This window comes from Neolamprologus brichardi, chromosome 6 (genome assembly GCF_056152115.1).
Source record: "Neolamprologus brichardi isolate AB-2024 chromosome 6, ASM5615211v1, whole genome shotgun sequence".
Taxonomy (NCBI): Eukaryota; Metazoa; Chordata; class Actinopteri; order Cichliformes; family Cichlidae; genus Neolamprologus; species Neolamprologus brichardi.
In genome coordinates, this window is record NC_142109.1 from 25,802,189 (window position 1) to 25,823,538 (window position 21,350).

Genomic DNA, 21,350 nt, shown 5'->3' on the forward strand with positions numbered 1-21,350 from the left:
TTAAAAGCCAGAGCTTATAAGGTGTCATAAACATCATGTTTACTTACAGCGTCCCTGTCTTTACCACCTTCAGAAGTTTCTTTTGTCTTACTGATTTGCTGAGGTGAAACTGATTTTTCTTTTGACTCGCGGTCCTGAAAAATTTAATTGCTTTAGTTACAAGAAATATTTGACAGATGTAAATAAACAATGTACATTTACAGAAGTTACTCACAGTATTTTCAGTAGCATTTTCTTTCTCTTTTTTCTCCGCAGCTGTGTAGCTCCTGCTTGTTTTCTTACTCCTGCCCCTGCCTGGTGAACTCTGCCTCTTATTTTCCGGTGTTCTGCAAAGTTTCTGATCAGCCATCTCAAATTCTGAATGCCTGGACCTAGAGTGGTAGTCATCACCATCCCTCCTCTTTGGCTTTGTGTCATGTCGCTGGTATGGAGCTCTGAGCGGCTTGTCTGACTTGTACACTTGTTCCTTGTAGAAATCATCTTCGATGTTCCTGTACGAATTATAGGATGAGCGTTGAGGGCTTCCTCGTGGGTGCCAGTCTCTGCCCCTCATCCCTTCTCCTCCACCTCCACCTCCTCGCTCATCTGTAGATCTGAAACTAAGATGATCTAAGGATTTTTGGTAGGTCTTTCGACGGTCAGGCGCCCGTCCACCATTAGGTCGATCATCATCCACGCTGCCCCCATTCCTCCAAGGATCATCCCTCTCCCTTTCATCCTCACCCCTTCTTAAGTGTGACGACCACTCCCATGAGCCCCGGTGGGGGCCCATGCCGTCTGAGCCTCTCTCCGGACCCCTGCATGGTGGCCCTTGGGGGCTGTGGGCTGAGCTGCATGATGTAAAACTGGGGCTGTGGGAATGAGGACTTAGAGAGTGGCTGATAGGGCTGCGAGAACGTGCTCGCTCTGGTACAAAGCTAGAAAGAGAAGATGCACGTTTTTGAGATTGCATTTTCTCCATTAGCAACTCAAAGGAGTCTGCTGCATGAAAACAAACATTTGAGTTTTCTTACTGTTCATGTTGTTGCATCTCATCCCTTTCCCGCTGTGAGGTAATATCCTGGATGATTGATTGAACATCTTTACCTGGTTTCTAAATTAAAAAGACTTATGGGTTTAGTAAATGCCCAACATAGTGTATAACTGATTTTTGAAAATGTTTCTCTTTAGTTTTACCTTGAGTTGCAGCTCCTTGTACCTCTTAGACATTCGTATTAGAAGTTTTTGGTTGTTAATCATAGCTGGAGTAAGTTGGTAGTACTGAACCATGGCATGAGCTGCCTCTACATATGCCATTTCTAGAAAGGCCTGGTGGAGGAATACAATGTTAGAAAGTTGCAATAAACATGAACCCTGTTACGAGAGGTTCTTTTTTTCAGGGCGAATCTTCTCAGAAATATATACGTTTCAGATGACAGAGTAGATGGAAGAAAATCTGAACATCATCATCCTCCAGTATCGTATTTCATTAACGTAATAATTCACTGAAACATTTTCTTTAATCTTTGCAACTAATACAGGGATTTTAGAGTGAATGCTTTAAATTTGATAGGGGTGATATGAATGCTGCAGGTCTGTTAAACGAAACCCTGGAGCCTAAGTGAGCTGTCAAGTACTGGTAGTTAAACAGCCAGTAAGTTATGACTAAGTGTTTGGTATCATATAACAGCCGTGGCAGAAAAGAAGATGCAGATAATAAAAAAGGGAAAAAAAAGATCATTGGAATTTTACACATGTGCTCCATATAAAGGTAATCATCCAATCCGCAACTTATCTGGCGGTAACCACTAAAGAAATCTGTGCAAACATAGCAAGATGCTTCATATATTTTAAAGTTAAGTTCGGGGTATAATTACAACACCCTGCCACTGGTATTAAAACCCCAGCGGTCAACTGTATGTATGACAAGCAGCTGCAATCAATCAATAAATGCTAAAATAAAGAAAACTGTAACCATGTGTCCTGCATGGTGCACATTTTAAGCACAGAAGTTACCTTTTTATACTAATGTAACAAAGAATTTACTGATCTGAATGAGCAATGGCCAAAAGTATAATTTACTTTTTATACAGACATGTAATTGAGACCTAAACATGAACAACAAGTTACTATTCACTCATAAATAATCATTTTGTTTTACCTGATGTGTAGACCGCATGAGAATGTAATTGGTAACTTTGCCAAAGGGTATTCCCAGGTTGATGACATCAGTCTCCGTGCAGCTGCCCTCAGGGAGGTTGCATATGTGGACGACTCGACCGACGGAGGTCTTTCTGATCAGAAATGGCTGCGAATATGAAACAAAAATGCAATCTTTGAGCAACTTTAAATACTTTATCTGATCTTTATTTAGATCGCCAAACTTTAAAACAGCTTTATTCTATTTGCAGCACTTGTAAACATGACCAGGATACAGAGAGCTGTGTTTATGTGTCAATTTTAGTGTGTCCCACAATGAGCACACGACTTCCCAAATGGAGAATGCAGCTACTGAACACAGGCGTCAGCCATGGAATTCAGTTACCCAGCGTCTCAAAGATAATGTCATGGTCGGACGGTCCTCCCCGGGGCGACCTGTGTGTGTGTGTGTGTGTTTCTCTCTCTCTCTCTCTCCTCCTCCCCTACCCAGTGGCTGACACACCTGCACCTAATTTGCCACCCAGCTGTCACTGATCATCCTTCGTTGTGGGCTGAGGTATTTAACTGTGTGTCCAGATGGCAGTCGACGCTGGATTGTACTGGAAGCTTGGTAGTGAAGTGTTTGTTGACTTGTAGCTTAGCCTTAGCCGGCTAGCCCCCTTACTTGGTGTTTTTGCTCATTTGTAGGAGGAAAAGATACAGAGCTGGAGGTTGAAGAGAAGGAGCCCGCGGGGTTAAGCTATTGGAGGAGAACACACACTTGGATGTCACTTTCGGAACTCACCTGCGCACCACTGGGAGTTTGGAGAAGATCACCGTTGGACTTTGCACTTCACTTTGTGTTTTGAAACTGTTTTTTGGGCACTGTAAATAAACGCACTGTGTACTTTGCACCCAGAGCTCCGCGACTGAGTCTGCATTTTTCCATTATCCGTGACAGATAAATATAAAAGATATCACATGACATTTCATAGCTTTAATTTCCCCTTTGACAAATCTTAGCAAGAAGGTTTTTTTTCCTTCCTTCAGGAATTATGTGAAGCTAGGCGTAGGAATTGTTATCAATCCTATCATCTAATTTTGGCTGATAACAAACATATCTTCAAAACTCTGTGTCAATCTCTGCAGTATATAAAAATCATGCATACTGTGTAAAATGAGTCTAACTAAGACTGCAACACTAACAAACAGACAATGTGTAAATTTCCCTCCTTCATACAGCCCACCTCAGCGCGTTTATTAATAGATCCTTGGGAGCCATTCAGCAGTAAAAATTACATTTTGTTATTTTTTGGCATTAGAGACATGTCAGTTTACTAGGCCCAGACATATGACACACATCTCTCCAGGCTGTCAAGTATTGTGACCTGCACTGCTCAGCACCCACTTGTAATTCCTTTTTTTAATCTGAACTGAGAGGGGGTAATACAGAGGCACAAAAACACTAGAAACTAGACTCCAGGAACAATACAGATGAGGTTATACTATTTGTTTTGTATAAACAAATAGATGCTATAAAATCCTACGTCATTATAAATCGAATCCCTTATGTCGATCATCTGGTGTCCCACAGGGCTAAATTGTATGCAGGTCAATCATCTTCCACGCTGCTCCCATTCCTCCATGGATCATCCCTCTGCCTTTCACCCTCACCCCTTTTTAAGTGTGACGACCACTCCCAAGATCGTCGTTGGGGATGGAGACCATTGGAGCCTCTCTCTGGACCCTGCATGGTGCCCCTTGCGTGCTTTGGGCTGCATTGATGTAAAAACTGGGGCTGTGGGAATACGGACTTAGAGAGTGGCTGATAGGGCTGTGAGAACGTGCTCTCTCCGGTATAAAGCTGGAGAAGGAAGACAAGTGGAAGCTAAAGTGCTTCCTTTAGTAATTCTCACATACTTAGAGTTTGATAAACCCGTCAAATAGAGTTTTATAACACGTAAAACTTTAGTATTAAAACCACATAAGGTATATTGTAATTGATAATACAGATACCTGCAACTCTTATGCACCTTCTTTACTGTGACGGAGAAGAGTGAATCCCGCGTATTGCATCTTGGAAATGCGAAGCGCTATATTCATCATCAGACTAGCTGGTCGACATGCCGTTTTGACACCTCATGTTCCTTTGACATCACTGCAGAAAGCAGTTATAAATTCAACTTGTTATATCACAGAGTCTTAATTCTGCAACCATTGTGCTGCAACTGCAACTTTTCCAGCACCCCTCCTCCTCTTTCCGCGTCTCTGGTTGACAAACCTGACCGACAGTTCCATGTGTTAGCCAGACCGGGGTCTTGATTCGACCCGGAGCATCTTAGTTTTATTCTTAGAATTTTGTCCAAGGAAAGCCCAGCAATAACAAAGACTTTACTTTGCTTGAATCTACAGTGTATATAACTGTATAACCTTTAAAATTTACATGTCAGTTTGGTGCATATTCTGTGCATACACAAACAGCCCAAACACAACATGTGCCATGTGACTATATTTTAGACAAAAAAAAAAAAACATTTGATAATGCTATAAAAAAAAGAAAGATATTATAACTTAATAGTTTCTGGCCAGCACAGTGACATTAACAACTTCAGATGCAATTATGATAATTCTATTAACAGCCACATGCGAGTTCCACCACCAGAACACATAAAGGTCAGTTCAGGATGGGCTCAATAAACAGATCCAGGAATAGGCTGTTTATGTCCCTGGAATATTAGTGAGAACAAGAAGCTCAGTCGCTGCTTGCTTTAGTCACAAATGTATGACCTGTAAAAGTCAGGCCTGTGTCTGATAGGCCAGACAGTTTGATTAGCAACAATTAAAATGCACAAATACATAAAGAACAGGAAGGACTCCAAATAATCTTTTAACTGAACTAGCTATCAACCCTGACTGAAATAGTTTAATTAAACCCTTGCGAGTTTCTTACAGTTTCTTACAATTCAGCGAAAGGAAACAGTCCTAAAAATATAGCTTTGCAATGTGTTCAGTAAGTTGCAGTGGAATCTCTTCTGAGGATACGTCTGCTTATTTTTACAAATCAGGGTTCATGCTGCAAGGCGGTCAGTTTGGTTTCACAGTTTCTCCCCACGTTCCTACGCAGAGTGCTCACAAGCCGATTCCTCAGATCACTTTACCAGTCTCTCACCAGTCTGAAACTTAACACTGCTGCCTGGGGGGTGTAACCCTGGGGTCTTTAGGTCTGTGCTCCACACAGCAGTTAGCTGTAATCCTGTGTTTATCTCTGTTCGAGTTCTGTCGAAAGAAGCTACTGTGTTACTTCAGACTGGACAGCTGACACTGCAGTGCAGAAGAACAAAAGTTGTGCATGTTTCTAATGTATGTATGAACCCACAATATTATACGTTGTGGTATTTTCACAGTTTAGTGTTTTACAAATTCCCTCACAAGCAAAAGATCCCTGGTTTGAGCCTTGGATGGGGCTGTGTCTGGAGGGACTTTGGTGAAAAAGTGTCAGATCCAACATTTGGTGGTACCTAAATCCCCTTTTGAATATAGAGCAGCTGAAAATAGCTTTCATCTTTATACTGGTAAAAAATCTTTCCTTTTAGTCTGGTTTGTATCTGAGTTATTGTAGTTTTTATTTTTCAGTTTTAATTAAACTTTGCTCACATTTCAGTTTAATTCCCGTTTGCTTTTAAAGCGACCATATCAGCTTAATTTTTGTTCCTTCTAAATGCTTAGTTTTTATTGTAGTTTTTGCCTTAATATGGTAAAATGGTGCACTTTTGCATTTTGGTTTTGTGACTCTTGCCTGTGAAAAGCGCTCTAAAATGTTTGTTTTTTTTCAAAATTTTTATTCACTTACTAAAGTGTAGTTTTAATTTTTTATTTCAGTTAACTGCAACTACAATTTTTTTATTTAGTTAAGTGAAATTAATGAAAACAATTTATGTAACTTTTAAATTTTTTTCTGTGCATATCTAACAACTAAATTGCTGTTACACTAAAAATGACACAGAATATCAAAACCTGTACGCGTGTGTGCATTTGTGTGATCTCTGGGATCTCGCAGGGCTTTAAAAACAACAAAACCTCACATGTTAGGCTTGGACAGGTGTGTGTTTATTGCAACCAACATTAGCTCATGTAGCACACCCTATAAATACTTCCACGCTAATAAAATCAAATCCTTTGTCAAAAACCAACCAAAGACGCACACGGCTTGTTCCATCACTTACATTCTGTTATACAGTTACCCTGGCAACAAAGAACAAACAGCGGCTTTAGAGGCGAAGGAATCTAGTTTAAACATTAAGGCATCCGTCTCTGGATCGGCCTGTCTTGTCTTTGAATTTGACTTTGAATTTGTCACAAATTAACTTTCATTCAAAGTTACAAATTTAACTTCAAAATTTAAGGGAAATTATAGAAAGTGAGAAAATATAATCTAACAAGTTGAATGCCATGCTTTATGCATTATAAAAAACTGAAGCTAAAATAAAGTATAGACCACACGAGTCTGTATAGTGTGTTTGTGTAACCATATTAATACATATCCATGCACTGGGTGTGTGTTGATGCCCGCAGGCTGTTGAAAGCTGCATGCTAGTTATAAGTGTAGGCTTTCCGAAGGTTTGCTGGGTCTAATTTTGGTGTCCTTTCTCTTCACTCATCATCTGCACTGTGCTTTTCAAGAGACCTGCCGTCATGATGGACGCCTATCAACAGCTGCTGTTTTTTTAACCCCAGTCAAACACAGGCTCTTTAAGTCAGGCAAACTCACTGCAGGACCACAGTTAGGACAACTATCCTTCATCTATACTCTTAGAAATACTTTAAAATCAGTGTTAGGATTATTTTTTGCTTTTGCAACCCATTTGGTAACCCTCTACATTGCTAATATTAATTATGTTTGAATCCTTCAGTGTCATCAGGAGGTTAAATCTAAGTGTCTTTACAAATGTGTGCATAACCAGAAAACAGAAGTAAAAGAAAAAGTGTTCAAGCAATTACAAAAAATCTCTTATTCTTAAAATATAAATATATTCTTGAGTAAATCTGGATAAATGTTCCTATGTATGTATTTGTATTTATTGCTGTTGTGCTCTTTTTTAAATCCAGGGCTTTTGTAATTCATGCGCTTGATAGATTTGGAAGTAGTCTTCTAACTATTAAAGTTCAGTGGAAGAGCGCCAACATGAAAGTTGGTGTTGGGCCTGAGCGTCTGTCAACAAGGTGAACTGAGTCCATTCAATAAGCAGCACACATTTGGTGTTGATTCTTACTTATTCACTCTTTCTTGATGTTAAAATGTCACATAAAAGAAGTGTAGCAGAATAAATGCTCAGAAAAACTAAATGAAGAGATCATGTCAAAGGTATAAGAGTCCTTTGAACATATTGTTGGATGTTCAAATGTAATTTAAAAAATCAAATTTGAATTATATATAATTTTTTTTATAGGGAGTGAAAAATCAAGAATTTCCGCTGCTTCTTTGTCAATAGCATTTTTTCCAACTTATCTTAAAATTTGATTTATGTGCTCTGGGCAAGCTCTAACAAAGAACCATGTATCCAATCCAAAAAACCCAAACATTTGTCTGACCTTTGACTCTGGCTGGTGTGAGGCAAATCCTGTGTCTGGCGTGGGGTAAGTCTTCATGGCTGTAGCTGGCAAGTATGACATACTGGCTCCTGAGGATACATCTGTGGAAACAATTTGATATGGGAACTTACAACTGTCCTGAAACAGTAAACCCAGTGCGAGGGAAGAACTTTGCTTTAGTAAAGTACATTGTTAAATATTTTGTTCAAAATGTTTAATATATATATATTTTTATTGTTGCTTGTCTTAATTTCCTCTTTGTTCAAAGTCTTTTTTTTCCAACCAGCACCTAGCTGGAAGAAAAGGCTTTGCTAAACTCGTCACTCTTGAGAAACATCTGGAAAACAGTAATAATGCTCCACTGTGATGCAGATGTAGTTGCAGTTCATTCGCATAACCCATTTTCACACAAGCCCTGTAGCTTTATAAATATTACAGATGGAGATGCAGCTGAGAATGAAAATGTTTGATGAGTCAGATTGGAGTCTTCATTCTGCAGTTTTCTCTGCACCACAACATTCACATGGTGTCTGATTAAGCAGATTTCTGCCATTTTGGCCGATGTGAGAATTGTGCAGGCATTAGTCCTAGCTAACTCGTGGTGATTATGTTTTCTTGTCTCTTTCCCCTCATGCTTGAGCTAGTTGCAGCAGATGGCTGAACTTCCCTGAGCCTGGTTCTGCCAGAGGCCTCTTCTTGTTACACGAGAGCTCTTCCTTCCCATTGTTGTGTAAATACTTGCTCATAAGGGACCATCCAATCACTTGGATTTCAGCTCCAAAACTATTTAAACCAGATGGTTTAATCTTAAGTGCAGAGTGCCTCCACAATAGTAGAGGTGGGAATCACCATACATCCCACGATACGATATTATCACAATACTTAACGCACGATACGATATTATTGCAATTTTTTAAAATATTTTGCGATATTCAGATTCTGTACATAAAGGTAAACTTTATCAATATTCATTTTATCTAATATCAAAGTCTCGCACTCAGTCTTTCTCTCATTTCAGTCAGTTTTATTGTTGACCAACTGAACGGTTTGTATTACAGTCTAGTCCAACTTAACCGAATGCAACCATCTGGTACAATTATAGCTATCCTGAACTATGCAATTTATGAAAACTATGCAGCCCCTTCAGCAACTGAAGAATTTGAAAGTAAATTAAAACAAAATAGAATTTTACATTAAATAAAAAAGTTTTAAACTTAATTAAAATAAAACATGTCTTAAATTAAAATAAGTAAACTGTCATGTTTATTGCTGCCAAAAAAAAGTTAAACACATTTGGACAGTGAAGGAATGTCAGGATTCTTGCTCAGAAGAAGGATCAACATGCTCTGAAGTCAGAGCACAAAAACCTTTTTTGTAACAAAATATCGATTTCTGCTGTCCCTGTATCGATACATTATTAGCAAACAAATTATCACGATACTACACAGTATCGATTTTTCCCCCCACCCCTACACAATAGATATCCAAATGTTAGCTTCAGATTTATTTAAACCCTAAAGAGAAGATTGTCTAAATTTAAAATTGGTTGAATGTGCCATAGGAGCTGTAACTATGATGGAATGACCTCAGAACTATTGGAAATTGGCACACAGTACTAGCATAGTTCAAACAGCTACCCAGTCTTGGGTAGCTCAAAACACATTGTTTCCATTTTATTTAAAGACATTTCTTCACCATCCTTCCAAGCAATGGGAATACAATACTGAGACCGAGATCTTCTAACAGATTACTCATCCAATAAAAATTGTGTTAGTTAATTAGGCACAAATATTATTAATGCTGTATGGGCTTGTTGGCAGTTTGTAGTTAGTAATTATACATAAGTGAATGCATTAAGCATATATAATAGGATCAAGACAGTTTGTCAGAAAAGCAGTGCGTAGAAGTCTTCGGCTTTGTTGTGTTTACTGCTACTCCTCCAGCATGTACAAAAAAAGATGATTTGGCACGGTGCAGCACTGTTTTAGGACTTCAAAACACTTCGTGCTAACTGCCAGCGGCACTTCAATGTGTTAAAATAAGAAGTGTTCAACTCTAAAAACATGCTGCCTCATGTCCTAAAAATACCCCGTTTCTCATAATCAAGTGATGAGTAAAATATCACTCTTACAGCAGGAGTTAAGACTGATGTTTTACACTTTGCGCTAATGTAAGGAGATACACAGCTGGTGGTGTTGGTGGTGGGTTATCCTACCTTGACTCGCAGCAGAACAGACTATGGGGTTCGTTCCTGCGGGGTTCAGACCTCCATCAGAAGGCCTGCTGACAGCATAGTGAGTAGCTCCAGCTGATACCACCGCTGAACTGCAACAATCAGAGACGGCTGATTTTAGCTGCCTCTCCCCTGCCTTGCTTGCTCATATCTTATGACAGAGCTCATATTCATAGAAAGATTAAGACAGCTGCATAAGAAGCAAGGAAAAGGAAACTAACATATTTCCAACTGCTAAAAGAGGTTTGCTCTGAATTGATCGACATCGTTTTAAAGCTGTGTAAAAAGTCTGAAACTCGGCAAAACAAAAACCACAACAAATCACATCAACACAGAGGCTTACTGAACGTCCTCAGTCATCAATGATAGTCTAATTTAGACTCTGTGCAGTGAATTTTTGGAGTTGTAAATGACTCACCCGTCATTTGCATACAACATTCGATTCTGGAGGTGTAGCTTTCCCTTCACGTGCTGTTCCCAGTCCTAAACACACGCACACACATAAACACTGTCTGAACATGTAGACTCAAACAGTTTAGACACAGGAAGCCCAATACTTGCCCTCCCTTAGTGGCTCTTAGCTACCCTTTGTATAACCTCATGGCTGAAACCAATTAAAGAGACACCATCATGGACTTAGAGGCCATCGAACAAAAATACTTAACTACTGTATATTAGCTATTCTTAATATCTGCTTAATGCTCTTACAGAAAGTCAGGACTTGTTTAAATTTTGTAAAATCCTCAAAGCAACGCACAAACTTGTGTTTTAGTTCAAGAAAACTAACTGTTCTGTTCCTGTTTCAAATATACAAATGCATAGATTCATATAATGGTCACGTGCTAAGATTTACACTCATCAGTTTGCTCACCTTTAGGTTGTAGACCTTCTTGTCACAAATGCTACACTGGTGTGGCAGCTGAGTGGGTGTAACAGCATGGTAATCATTGACTTGATAATGCTGAAGTGTCCTGGTACCTGACGATAAAGCTTCCTCTTTTCCGTGCAGGTGCTGGTAGAGTCCTAAAGCCTGCATGCCACTTGAACCAAAAGAGGAAACTGCTGCACTATTGCAGTTTAACTTCGTATCACGGGTTGGCTCCTCTGGGTTATATAGTTCAGTCCTAGGCCGAGCCGGCTGTCCAGCTGGTGTCCACGCAGGGGGAGGATTAGAACCCACATCCACCATACCGGTGTGAGACAAGTTGGTTTGACCTTGCCATTGCTCTTTATGTCCCATTGAGTTAAAAATGTTCATTTTCTGCTCACTAAACCCAGCTTGTTGTACTTGCATATCCTGCCTATAGAAATCTCGCTGAAGACCAACGTTGGTCATGTTATTTGCCTGAGTATTGATAACTGTGGACAGCCCGTTACCAGCAGTGGCTGATGCTGCAGATGTCCCTCCAGATAAGTTGTACTGAAGTCGTCTGTCTGTGTCAGAGGGGTAAGTCGACCCAGACTTTTTCCCATACTCATTGCCCTGTTGAGCCATCGCGTCTCCTCCACAAGGATGGTTCAGCCTAACATTGCCTGAATTTTGGTTGAATCCCCCACTGACCAAGGCTCCCAAGGCTGAATTTGAAGAGGGGAAACCTAGAACTCCTGTGGGGAAGGCACTCTGTTGACTTCCAACCATAGTTGAAGTCCGTAACTGATTAAACAAGGGCTGAGACATGTTGACATTGGAGAGAACCTGATTGAGAACAGTGGCCGCAGCAGCTGTGTTGCCTTCCTGAGCCAGTTTCAGGCGATGGAGGGTAAGCTGGGCCTGGAGCTGAGCGAGTTGGAGGCTGGCTGGAGTCAAGAGGAGCTGCTGGTTTTGCTGCTGAGGACCTGTCTGCGACTGGACACCCAACTGGAGACCCTTATTGTCAACACCGTCCAAAGGTCCCGAAGTGATGCTGCAGGGTACAAAAGATCACAGATGTTTTTTAGGAACCTCAAAGATCTAATCTATTAACCTTGCCTATGATTCTAAGCCTGTTTCTGAAGATTTGGGCATATTTAACTGATACTTATAGGCTACAGAACAGATCTTTGCTCTGCTCTTCATTAAAAATGGTGGATTTAGTCTACAACTGTCTGTAAAGTGTCAATTACACATTACACATGTTTTTCATTTCTAATAAAATGTGTGGCCAATACTGTGATTTTTATGATATTTTCAGACCATTTTCTTTTATAGCTTCATAATTATTTACTAGTGATTTGCAATACTGCAATGTTTGGTAGCAATCCAATACCAAGTAAAGACACAGTGAGTTTTGCTAATACCAAGAACCAATATATATACTTTTAACTTAAAAAGCAGCTTATGTAGAGCAGAGAGCTGTGTCATGATTTATGACATGAATCATCACCAGTTTGCAAATTCTGAACACATTTTAAATATCACTAAAGCATTTTTTACTTTTCAGAATATTTAGTTCACAAAATAAAACACAGCTTTCACTAAACCATCGATTCAATCTTGCTAGTATTGCTCCGATAACAATACTGGCTCAATATCTGGATTGATATGTGTACACATATTATTTACCACACCTATATATAAGTAACAACCAATGCTCTACAGTTTGCATCACACAGGGTCTTGTGTACAGAGCATTTTCTTTTAAATTTGATTTGCAAATGTTGTGTACTGATACCAAATAAAGACACATTTTGCACAGTGTGCACAGTCCTTTGCAACAGCTTAATAAGCACTGATATTGTGCTTGGCTTAATGCCTACCGGCAGCTAATTTTTGGTTAGCTTTCATTACACTAACTAATACCATATATCACTGGTATTACAAAGAAAGATTTATCAGATACTTCAGTTTTTCTTTTCTTGCTGATATTGGCTGATTTAAAGTTTCAAAGTTTCAGCTTTAAATGTTTACACACTTAAGTGCCCCACAGCTAATATCTGCACACGTGGAAAATCTCACAAGCAATAAACCAGAAAATGAGAGTTTAGCACTGCCATTAGCCTGTTGTCATTGCTGCTGGGATTAAGGCAAACCAAACAATGTAATTACACAGCATTTTGCTTCTGATAATGTCACGGCTGGGCAGCAGTCGTGTGGTGGAATGGAAGAGGACCCAAGATGCAGATGGCAGTGGAGATGCAGGTGGAGATTTATTTAAGGTGAAAGATCCAAGGTGAGGGCAGAACTAAACATAAACCTAAACTGGTGAAACTAACACAAACAGAGGACACAAAGCGAGGAACAGAGAGACACAGAGACATACCAAAATTATGCAGAGAAATGCAGACGACGAGACGAGGAGCACAGGCAGACACGCAGTATAAATACACACACCAGGTAATCAGGAAATGGCACACAGGAGGGGACACAGCTGGAACTAATGGGCATAACGAGACACAAACCTACAAAGTAAAACAGGAAACTCACAGACTGTTTCACAACACCAACTCGGGGACACGAACAGAACACAGAGGAAGGACACAAGTAGGGATGATAGAAACACTAAACACACAACTCAAACCATAAGAACAAATCCAAAACAGCAGAAACTGGAAAATAATAACAATAAACTCAAAACACTGGGTCAACGACCCAGGACCATGACAGATAAGCAGATTCCCATCTGCTTATGCATTGAAACAATGTCTTAAATCAAACATAATTCCCAAAGGTCCCAACCTAAAACTATCAGGTCTCCTGCCAGGTTCATTTCCATACCCCAACGGGTCACAGTTGTTTTTCAGGACCTACAGTATAAACATTGTGGCTAATCAGTGTGCAAATGGACACAGACACTATGTTTTAACCTGTTAAGACCTGTTCATCAATTTAATTTTGAAACCTTTTGAAAGTTTATTACATCTCTATGGCACATATACTAGCATAATTAAAGCAATGTTATATCCATTTAAAGCAGCATATATTTCAAAGTGGTCCATGAGTTCTCAATACTAACACATCTCCAGTCCATTGCTGACAGCACAGGAAATGTCATGTATTCTTTTATTAAGTCCAAGGTGCAAGGATGAAACAGAAAGGTAAGAAGACAATCCACTGAGGTATTCCCATGATGATGGCCACGTGTACTGACACATCTGCACATCTCCTGAAAATCTCCCTGTCGTGTCTCTTTGTCAATTTCTGAAGGCTCAGTTCTTCATATTTAGCAGCTTTTACAGGTGATAAAGAGCTGATAAAGTCCAAAAATCACACTGTCTTGGTACTGATTGTGTTGTCCCCACAGAAGTCAGTTTGCTCCATTTTGCAGTTAACCAGGGAGCTCATTTCATGTTCATGCTCACAGAACACAGAAAAACCCTTAAAAGGTCTCTGCAGACCTCCATTAGCAACCTGTGATATCCTACTCACAGCATATGAAGCGGGCTCAGTGTGTATCATGAGTGTCTCCTAAAGTAGTCGGGTATTGTCCGTTTGAATACAACTAATGCGTTCACATACTCGATCTGCCCCAACCGGGATGCAAGCAGCAGCAACACATGTGAACTCCCTCGACCAATGACATGATTGGAGCCTCGCAGCAAGCAGTTCACATTAACATGTCTAGAATACCATCATCTGTTAATCCTACATCACAAGTACTGCAATCCTCACACCTTTCCTCTTGCCAGTCTGCCTCTTTGGAAGATTTTCCTGCAAAAATATCTCAGTAAAGCACGTGATCCTACAATCCCAACGTCCCTCTGGGTCTTAGTCAGTGCAGCTACCATCTCAATTTCTCAAAAGAAACAAACTGAAGAAAGAGATTAGACTTTCTAGACCTTACTCTCCATCTTGGCCGCAGCCTTGCATTCACAGGGAATTATCTTTGAGGATTTGGGACCTTACAGTGTGGCTTTGTAGAGCTCAATCAGCTGATTACTTATGTAAATGATGTTCCACCTCCTGATATTATAGCATCACAATGCAAAGAAAAAGCACTGGGAAAAGCAAGAAAAATCAAAGTTTGGGTAGCCAGAGTTCAAACGCAAGTACAAAACACAAACATTGAAATGAGCTAAACTATGCAGGTAAATTAAGTCCTGTATGATTTTTAATCGTAATATTTGCATATTAATATTTGATTTAACATTATTCATCCATGTAAAACATAAATTCCATTTAATTTTGACAAAGATGTTGGAAAGTTAGCACCTGAGCTATCTATTTACAGACACAACAACACAACACAAACTGTTGTAATAGAACAACACAACCCACAGGTACCATGACCCTGTTTCACTGGTCAGCCTTTTCAGTTTCTGATGAATGCTCTTACAGGAGAGCTAAACTTAGTCCACTTGACTATTCATCACATCATCTATGTTAAGCCCTTGACACCGGCCTGCCTGGCCACTGCTTCAATATTTGTGCAAACAGTCTGTCAGAGACAAAGAAGCGACAGCCATAAAACTTTGTTTACAGCAATTATGAAGCATTTGAATCTGGATTATTTGTAATTTTTTCATAAAAGGTAGTACTGTGCATAAGAAGTGAGAGATTATAAAATGGATTTTGGTTGTTCTAAACAAACACAGGGCAAAAGGCATTTTCAAACATTAATTTATGAAACAGAATCTTGCAGAGGATTATCACCTTCATGTCTGTCATCTTGTTGGCTTCTTCAGTTGTGATATGGTCTTGTGATTACATTGCCACATCATAAACTTGTCATATCACAGCCATCACTCACACGTCAACTGAGCCATAAATCATCTTGCTGTATATACTGTGGTCCTAAAATCCCACCTCTCCAAATGAAACATTGTGAGTTTGTTTTGGACTTTGAGAATATTGTAGTACACTTTGTGTTGAAATATTGTATTAAAGGTGGTGTATTTTCTACAGTATAAGAGTAATGGCTGATGTATAACACCATCAAATCATAAAAAAGATTACTAGTTCAATCAAATCTGATAATAAAGCATTCATTTAACTTATTATGTGTCCAAAGTGGTACATCACAATGAGTTAGTTCATCAGCATAACTTTGTTTCCAATTATTGGTCATACTCAGTGTTTTTGGCTTATTACCCTAATTTAGTCAACTGTTTTTATTGTTCTTTGTCTGTAAAGCTCTTAGGAACTTTGTTAAGAAATAATTTATGTATTTGCAACATATACAAAGCAAAGTAATCCAGTACAGTCTGTGGAGTTATAATACCTGTGCGTATGATATTTTGCTCATCCTGGACAATTCACAGCTCCCAGTTCTTCTGATGATTGTACACACTCTTAAGTGAACAAGCATGCTGATGGAGAGATACACTTACACCATTCCAGCTTATGACTCAAAGCTATAAATACTAGAGTTACCCTCTGCCATCATGATACACAGTGTCCTTAATAGGCTAATATGGACTCTTGGGCTCCTGGCACAGTGTGCCAGACACTTCAAGCTAATCTTGTTATGACGATAGGGAATATAGGTGTCAAAATAACCTCAACCAGTTGTGGAAGGGAAGGGTTTAACACTATGTATGTATACGTATATGTTTCTGTATCTTTCTCATAGATAGATAGACAGACAGACAGACAGACAGACAGATAGATAGATAGATAGAATAAACATTCAATGTGACTTTCTATATTTAATTGAAAAGTGGAAAAGAATATCAAGAATATTTAATAACTACAGGAATTGACAGGAAACATAAATAGGAAGTTATAAAGTGACAAACAAATCTAATCTGAAGACAAATCATTTAAAACAGCAAAAGCAAACAAAAACATGCATTTCTGTTTAAAATAACCAATTTATCAAACTTTTCAAATGGACTACAGAGCTTAGATTTGAAACATGCCTGTGCAATTTTCAATCCTAACACACTCTTGTACTATAGTATCCAAAAGAGAAAACAGTTGCAAATCATATATAAAAACATCACACATGTATTTTCTATTCTATATTTGAATATTCAAATATAGAATATATTTGAATCATCCGCTGTGATGTGTTCTTATTTTGTTTCAGGTGGTATGCCGGTGTGTTTTTCGGTGTGTATTTGTTACAGTTCCCTGCTCTGAGTGACGCGCTGAAAACAGCCTCTCACAGTCAGAGTCGCAGTACAGATTCATAGCAGACAGCATTAGCTCAGTCTTCAGAATAGCTTCATGTGTTCTTAGCTACATAAATACATGTAAAGGTTTCTATTTCGTCCCACAAGGTTTAATTTTAAAAATACATAATTCGAGAGAATATACATCAGAATTACGGCTGTTTATAAACTTAAGGAGCAAAGTGATGGCAGATGGTATCAAACAAGAATGTCTACTTTTTCATATGGCATCATTTGCAAGTTAATTTGCTGCTAACTATGCATGCTCACTTATTCATTTTTTTCTGATAGGGAACCATAAGCTGTCACAAAAACATAATAAAGACTCATAGTGACCTTTTTGCTAAAGAAAAAAAAGGACAATAAAAAGAGATTAAAGGCTGAGTGTCATCAGCATATTTTAAAATCAAATGAAAATACATTCCTTAACACCAGAAAATATGGTGTTTCTAATAATATAAACCAATCTAAAATGCCAATAACCAAAACAATACGAATCCATTTTATTAAGAAAATATCTTCTCTCTCTCTCTCTCTCTCGCTCTCCCCCCCCCCCCCCCCCCCCCCCCCCCCCTTGTGGACAGGGGTACATACGTTGTGCATTATGATGTCCTCCATTTTCACTGTAGTTCAGGAATCTAATTATTTCTAATTATTTCAGTGAAAAATTCATATGAATGTTAAAAGAAAAAAAAGTCAGGTAAGCTCTATTCTGCACCTGGAGCGCTGATTCTTTGTTAATTCAGCTCAACAAAGCGTTATACAAATACAAGACCACATCCTAACGTCCAGTTAAAACTTCATTCGTGTTGAGAAGCATACGTAAAGCAGCAGATTCATAAAAATCAGTCAAAAACAGCTGCCAAGCAACTTTGACTGATAGTTGCTTCCTGTTCTATTTTAAAAACAATAATAACACAGTTGTTTGGGCCACATGTCAAACTACAACAACCATGTTCTCTCTGCAAAACTCACAATTTCTAAGTTCGAAGACAGCATCATAGTCAAAAACTTAAGCGTTGATCTGGTCTGTCTACAAAGCCTCATCGGAGGAAGTAACAAATTAGAGGAAGGGTTCAGGTCCGGTTTGGTTCAAGAATAGTCATCCGCTGAGTCCAGTAAAACATCCAGCAAAATGCAACATTGTCCAAAACAGTTGCATCTTCACGATTAGCTATAAATCCTGCTTCCGTGCAGCTGACAACACTTGCTGCTATACACTCAACGAGCCAAAACTGACAAGCAAACCTTGACGTATTGGAAGAAATGCACAAACCTTGAAAAGTTAGGCGGCGAAGGTCCGAGTTACACCTCTGACGCTAAACTCTGCACTGCTTCTTAATAATCTGACCTTTGCCCAGCAACAGAGACGGCATCTTTGTCCACTAACATGTTGACTAATGCTAGCACATGTACACTAACATAACATCGCTAGAGGTCTTTACCCCAGCGTGAGTGACGCTGCTTCCCTGTGTTAACGGGACAGGCAGAGGCAGAGACGCGTGTGATGAAAAGTCACAAGTGGTCGGCATGTGTGTGTGAGGACGGGGCAGACCAGCACATAGGAGGAGAAAGTATTTACAGAGAAGGCATTTGGGTAATGCAGTGCAATCCGGAATCTGTTGCCTCCACAATAGCAGCTGTAAAGCTTGGTGTGGAGTCAAGAGTCAGGTTCAAAGTCACAAAAAACAGTAAAAGCTGTCAAGACTACCAACCAACTACCTCATACGTGTTTCGCATCAGCAAAACCAGAATCGGGAAGTTTTGCGACGCAAAACACGGATGTAAAAACAAACAAACAAACAAACAAAACATTTGATAAATCAAAAAAGATCCATATTCAAATACCTCCAATCTGAAGGGTATGCATATGTTGTGATTTTAACAATAAAAAACATTAGCTTCTTGAAATGTGGGGAAGGATCAAGGCATAATGTGCACATATGTAAAATTTGTTTTGCCTAAAAAAAAACTCATCGGCAAAGACTCGTCTCTAATTTCTGCTTTCTCCAAAAGATATCAGGTAAACAAGTGAAGTATGTGTGAAACTCACGGCAACCAGAAAAGCTGTTGTTGTAAGATTTATTAACACTGTGAAAAAATTGAATACATTTACATTTCTACAATAAAAGTTGTCTTTTTTATTTTATGATGTAAATAAAACAAAATAATAATTATTTGTTGTTCATCATTACAGCTACATGACTATAATATTGCAATTTGTTTTTATATTTATACAACTTAACTCTATTTATAAAAAAAGATACACATTTAAGCACATTTATAAAATTATATATACTTTTTCACTTTACAAATGTGCTGTCTGGGCATGTACAACAAATAAAACTTTCAGAATATTTGTCTTTTGATTTACTTTTGGTTTTTTTTAGTTTTTTTTTTTTTTTTTTTTTTTTTTTTTGTGTTGTTATGCATTCACGTAGTTAAAACCAGATCATTAGAATTGCATAATGCATTTTGTTCGCTTCCTTTTTCATAAGAAGTCACCACGGGTGGTCATGAACATTTGATTTGACAGATTTTCACATTAGATGCTTTTCCTGACTGAACCACAAAGAGATTTCTGTGTCCTCCCCTGATCGCTTGTCAGGCAAAACACATGTTTAAAACACGACACTATACTCCAGTCTACTGTAGATAAAATAAAATTTTCAAAAAACATATACATTAAAATAGTTTTCAAGTAAAAATATATGTAAGCCTACTTTTTTTTATTGGGGTTTACTGAAAAGTGCGGTCAGTACATTTTTTACAGCTGCAAATAAAATCTTTACCTAAGCACACATGCATCCAACTCTCAAGGAGCCTTCAGTTTGAGAGATTTATAGTCAATCCATCTGTTAGCGTCACAACCAGATGGCAGGGAGAGAACAAGCTGCTTGTTTGACTGCCATACTTTATGACTATCAAGAAAAAAAACCCTATTATTTTTTTAATAGTAGTAAACGTATTATTATTATTATTATTATTATTATTGTTAAAATTCACCAAAAAAAGTTGCAGAATATCTTTCAAGTACTGTTTATTAACACATTTAAATCAACTGCATTTTCTGACTGGATCCAGCAGACTAATGCAAAAACAAATTGTATGTTAGTGAAGAAAGAAAGCAAACTGATAATTATACTAAACATAGATTTTATTTTGTCTCCTTTAGGTTTTGATTTAGCTTCAGAACGTTTTCTGTAAGTACTTGCAGCTGCAATGTCTTGTGATGCTGTTTTCTTACAGTGTGGCACAACTTAGAAAATCAGACTTTTTAAAAACTGTAGCTGGAAGTACAAAAGCCTGAAGTATCACACAAAAGGTTGTCACTGGTATTTATTTTATTCCTCTATTCACAGATGATTTTAATTTCATTAAAATGCAAAAGTAATGTTTATTCTGCATATTATCAAAACATTAATTATGTTTTTTGTCACTTCTATTTTTTTGTTTTACTGATTAGAAATTTCTTTAGCAGTTTAGGATTAGATCCACATTAAATCATGTCTCTACTGCTTCACTGACTTAATATTTAAGTATTAATTTCCTGATGACTGTACCAACCGACAGGGTTGTCATCTTTTTTGCCTAATTCCACTTACACACAATCTTTACCATAAAATGTAATAATTTACAACATTTTGACTAAAAAGGGACATTATTTTTTGTCCACACACTGTTAGTAAAAAGACCTACAAGGTAGGTTCCTTACAAAACACTTTTTCTGCTGTCCACTAGGTGGTGCCACATATCGACATAAGTAGCCCCAGGTGGTCTGATAAGGATTCATCATTTTGCCATATGAGGGCACTCTTTTCATTTTAATTAACAGGTCCTTACCAGGTTCCTAGAATATGACATACAGTGTTTACATTCGCAGGCAGTGATTTAGAAAGTGTGCCTCATAATGAAATGCCATGATGGTGGTATGGTAGCCTTGGAATGGGAAACAAAGGCTTTCCAGTCCCTTGCACAGATGTGACATGCAGACAGAATGTGGAGAGATGCGTATATGTGGATACTGCTGAATGCATGACTCAAGACACTAATCAAGAGGAGCACGTGTAACCTCTGCTCTTCCTAATAGGGCAAAAAAATCGTTACTGACACTCCAGAACCTTAATTTAACTTTTCACCAATAGATGCAGCCTATCAAGCAATGAAAGACGGTCACATGGTGAGATATGTGCTAGGAAGCGGGGTCAGCTTGCTTTCGTCCACATTTGGCACAGATGGTAGTTCCTGATTTATAGGTTTCTAGCAACGGGTGTGGTATCTCGGCCACAGAGACATAGGGTCTGGCCCATCACAACCCCCGTAAAGCTGACACATCCACTCAAAGGCATCACTTTGATCCACACCATGTTTCTCTGGT

General features: G+C 38.6%; 1 protein-coding gene across 2 annotated transcripts in view; it reads right to left on the reverse strand.

The window, feature by feature from the left end:
• rbm20 (RNA binding motif protein 20) overlaps positions 1–21,350 on the reverse strand; it is a 47,414-nt gene that overhangs the window by 6,355 nt on the left and 19,709 nt on the right. For both annotated transcript variants that reach the window (XM_006790800.3, XM_035907636.2), the window contains exons 2-10: positions 10,812–11,844; positions 10,359–10,423; positions 9,923–10,032; positions 7,708–7,808; positions 2,141–2,287; positions 1,177–1,308; positions 1,014–1,093; positions 215–917; positions 48–134 (exon numbers count right to left, since the gene is read on the reverse strand). In XM_006790800.3, coding sequence (XP_006790863.2) covers positions 48–134; positions 215–917; positions 1,014–1,093; positions 1,177–1,308; positions 2,141–2,287; positions 7,708–7,808; positions 9,923–10,032; positions 10,359–10,423; positions 10,812–11,844 — 2,458 coding nt within the window. The remainder of the gene's footprint in view (positions 1–47; positions 135–214; positions 918–1,013; positions 1,094–1,176; positions 1,309–2,140; positions 2,288–7,707; positions 7,809–9,922; positions 10,033–10,358; positions 10,424–10,811; positions 11,845–21,350) is intronic.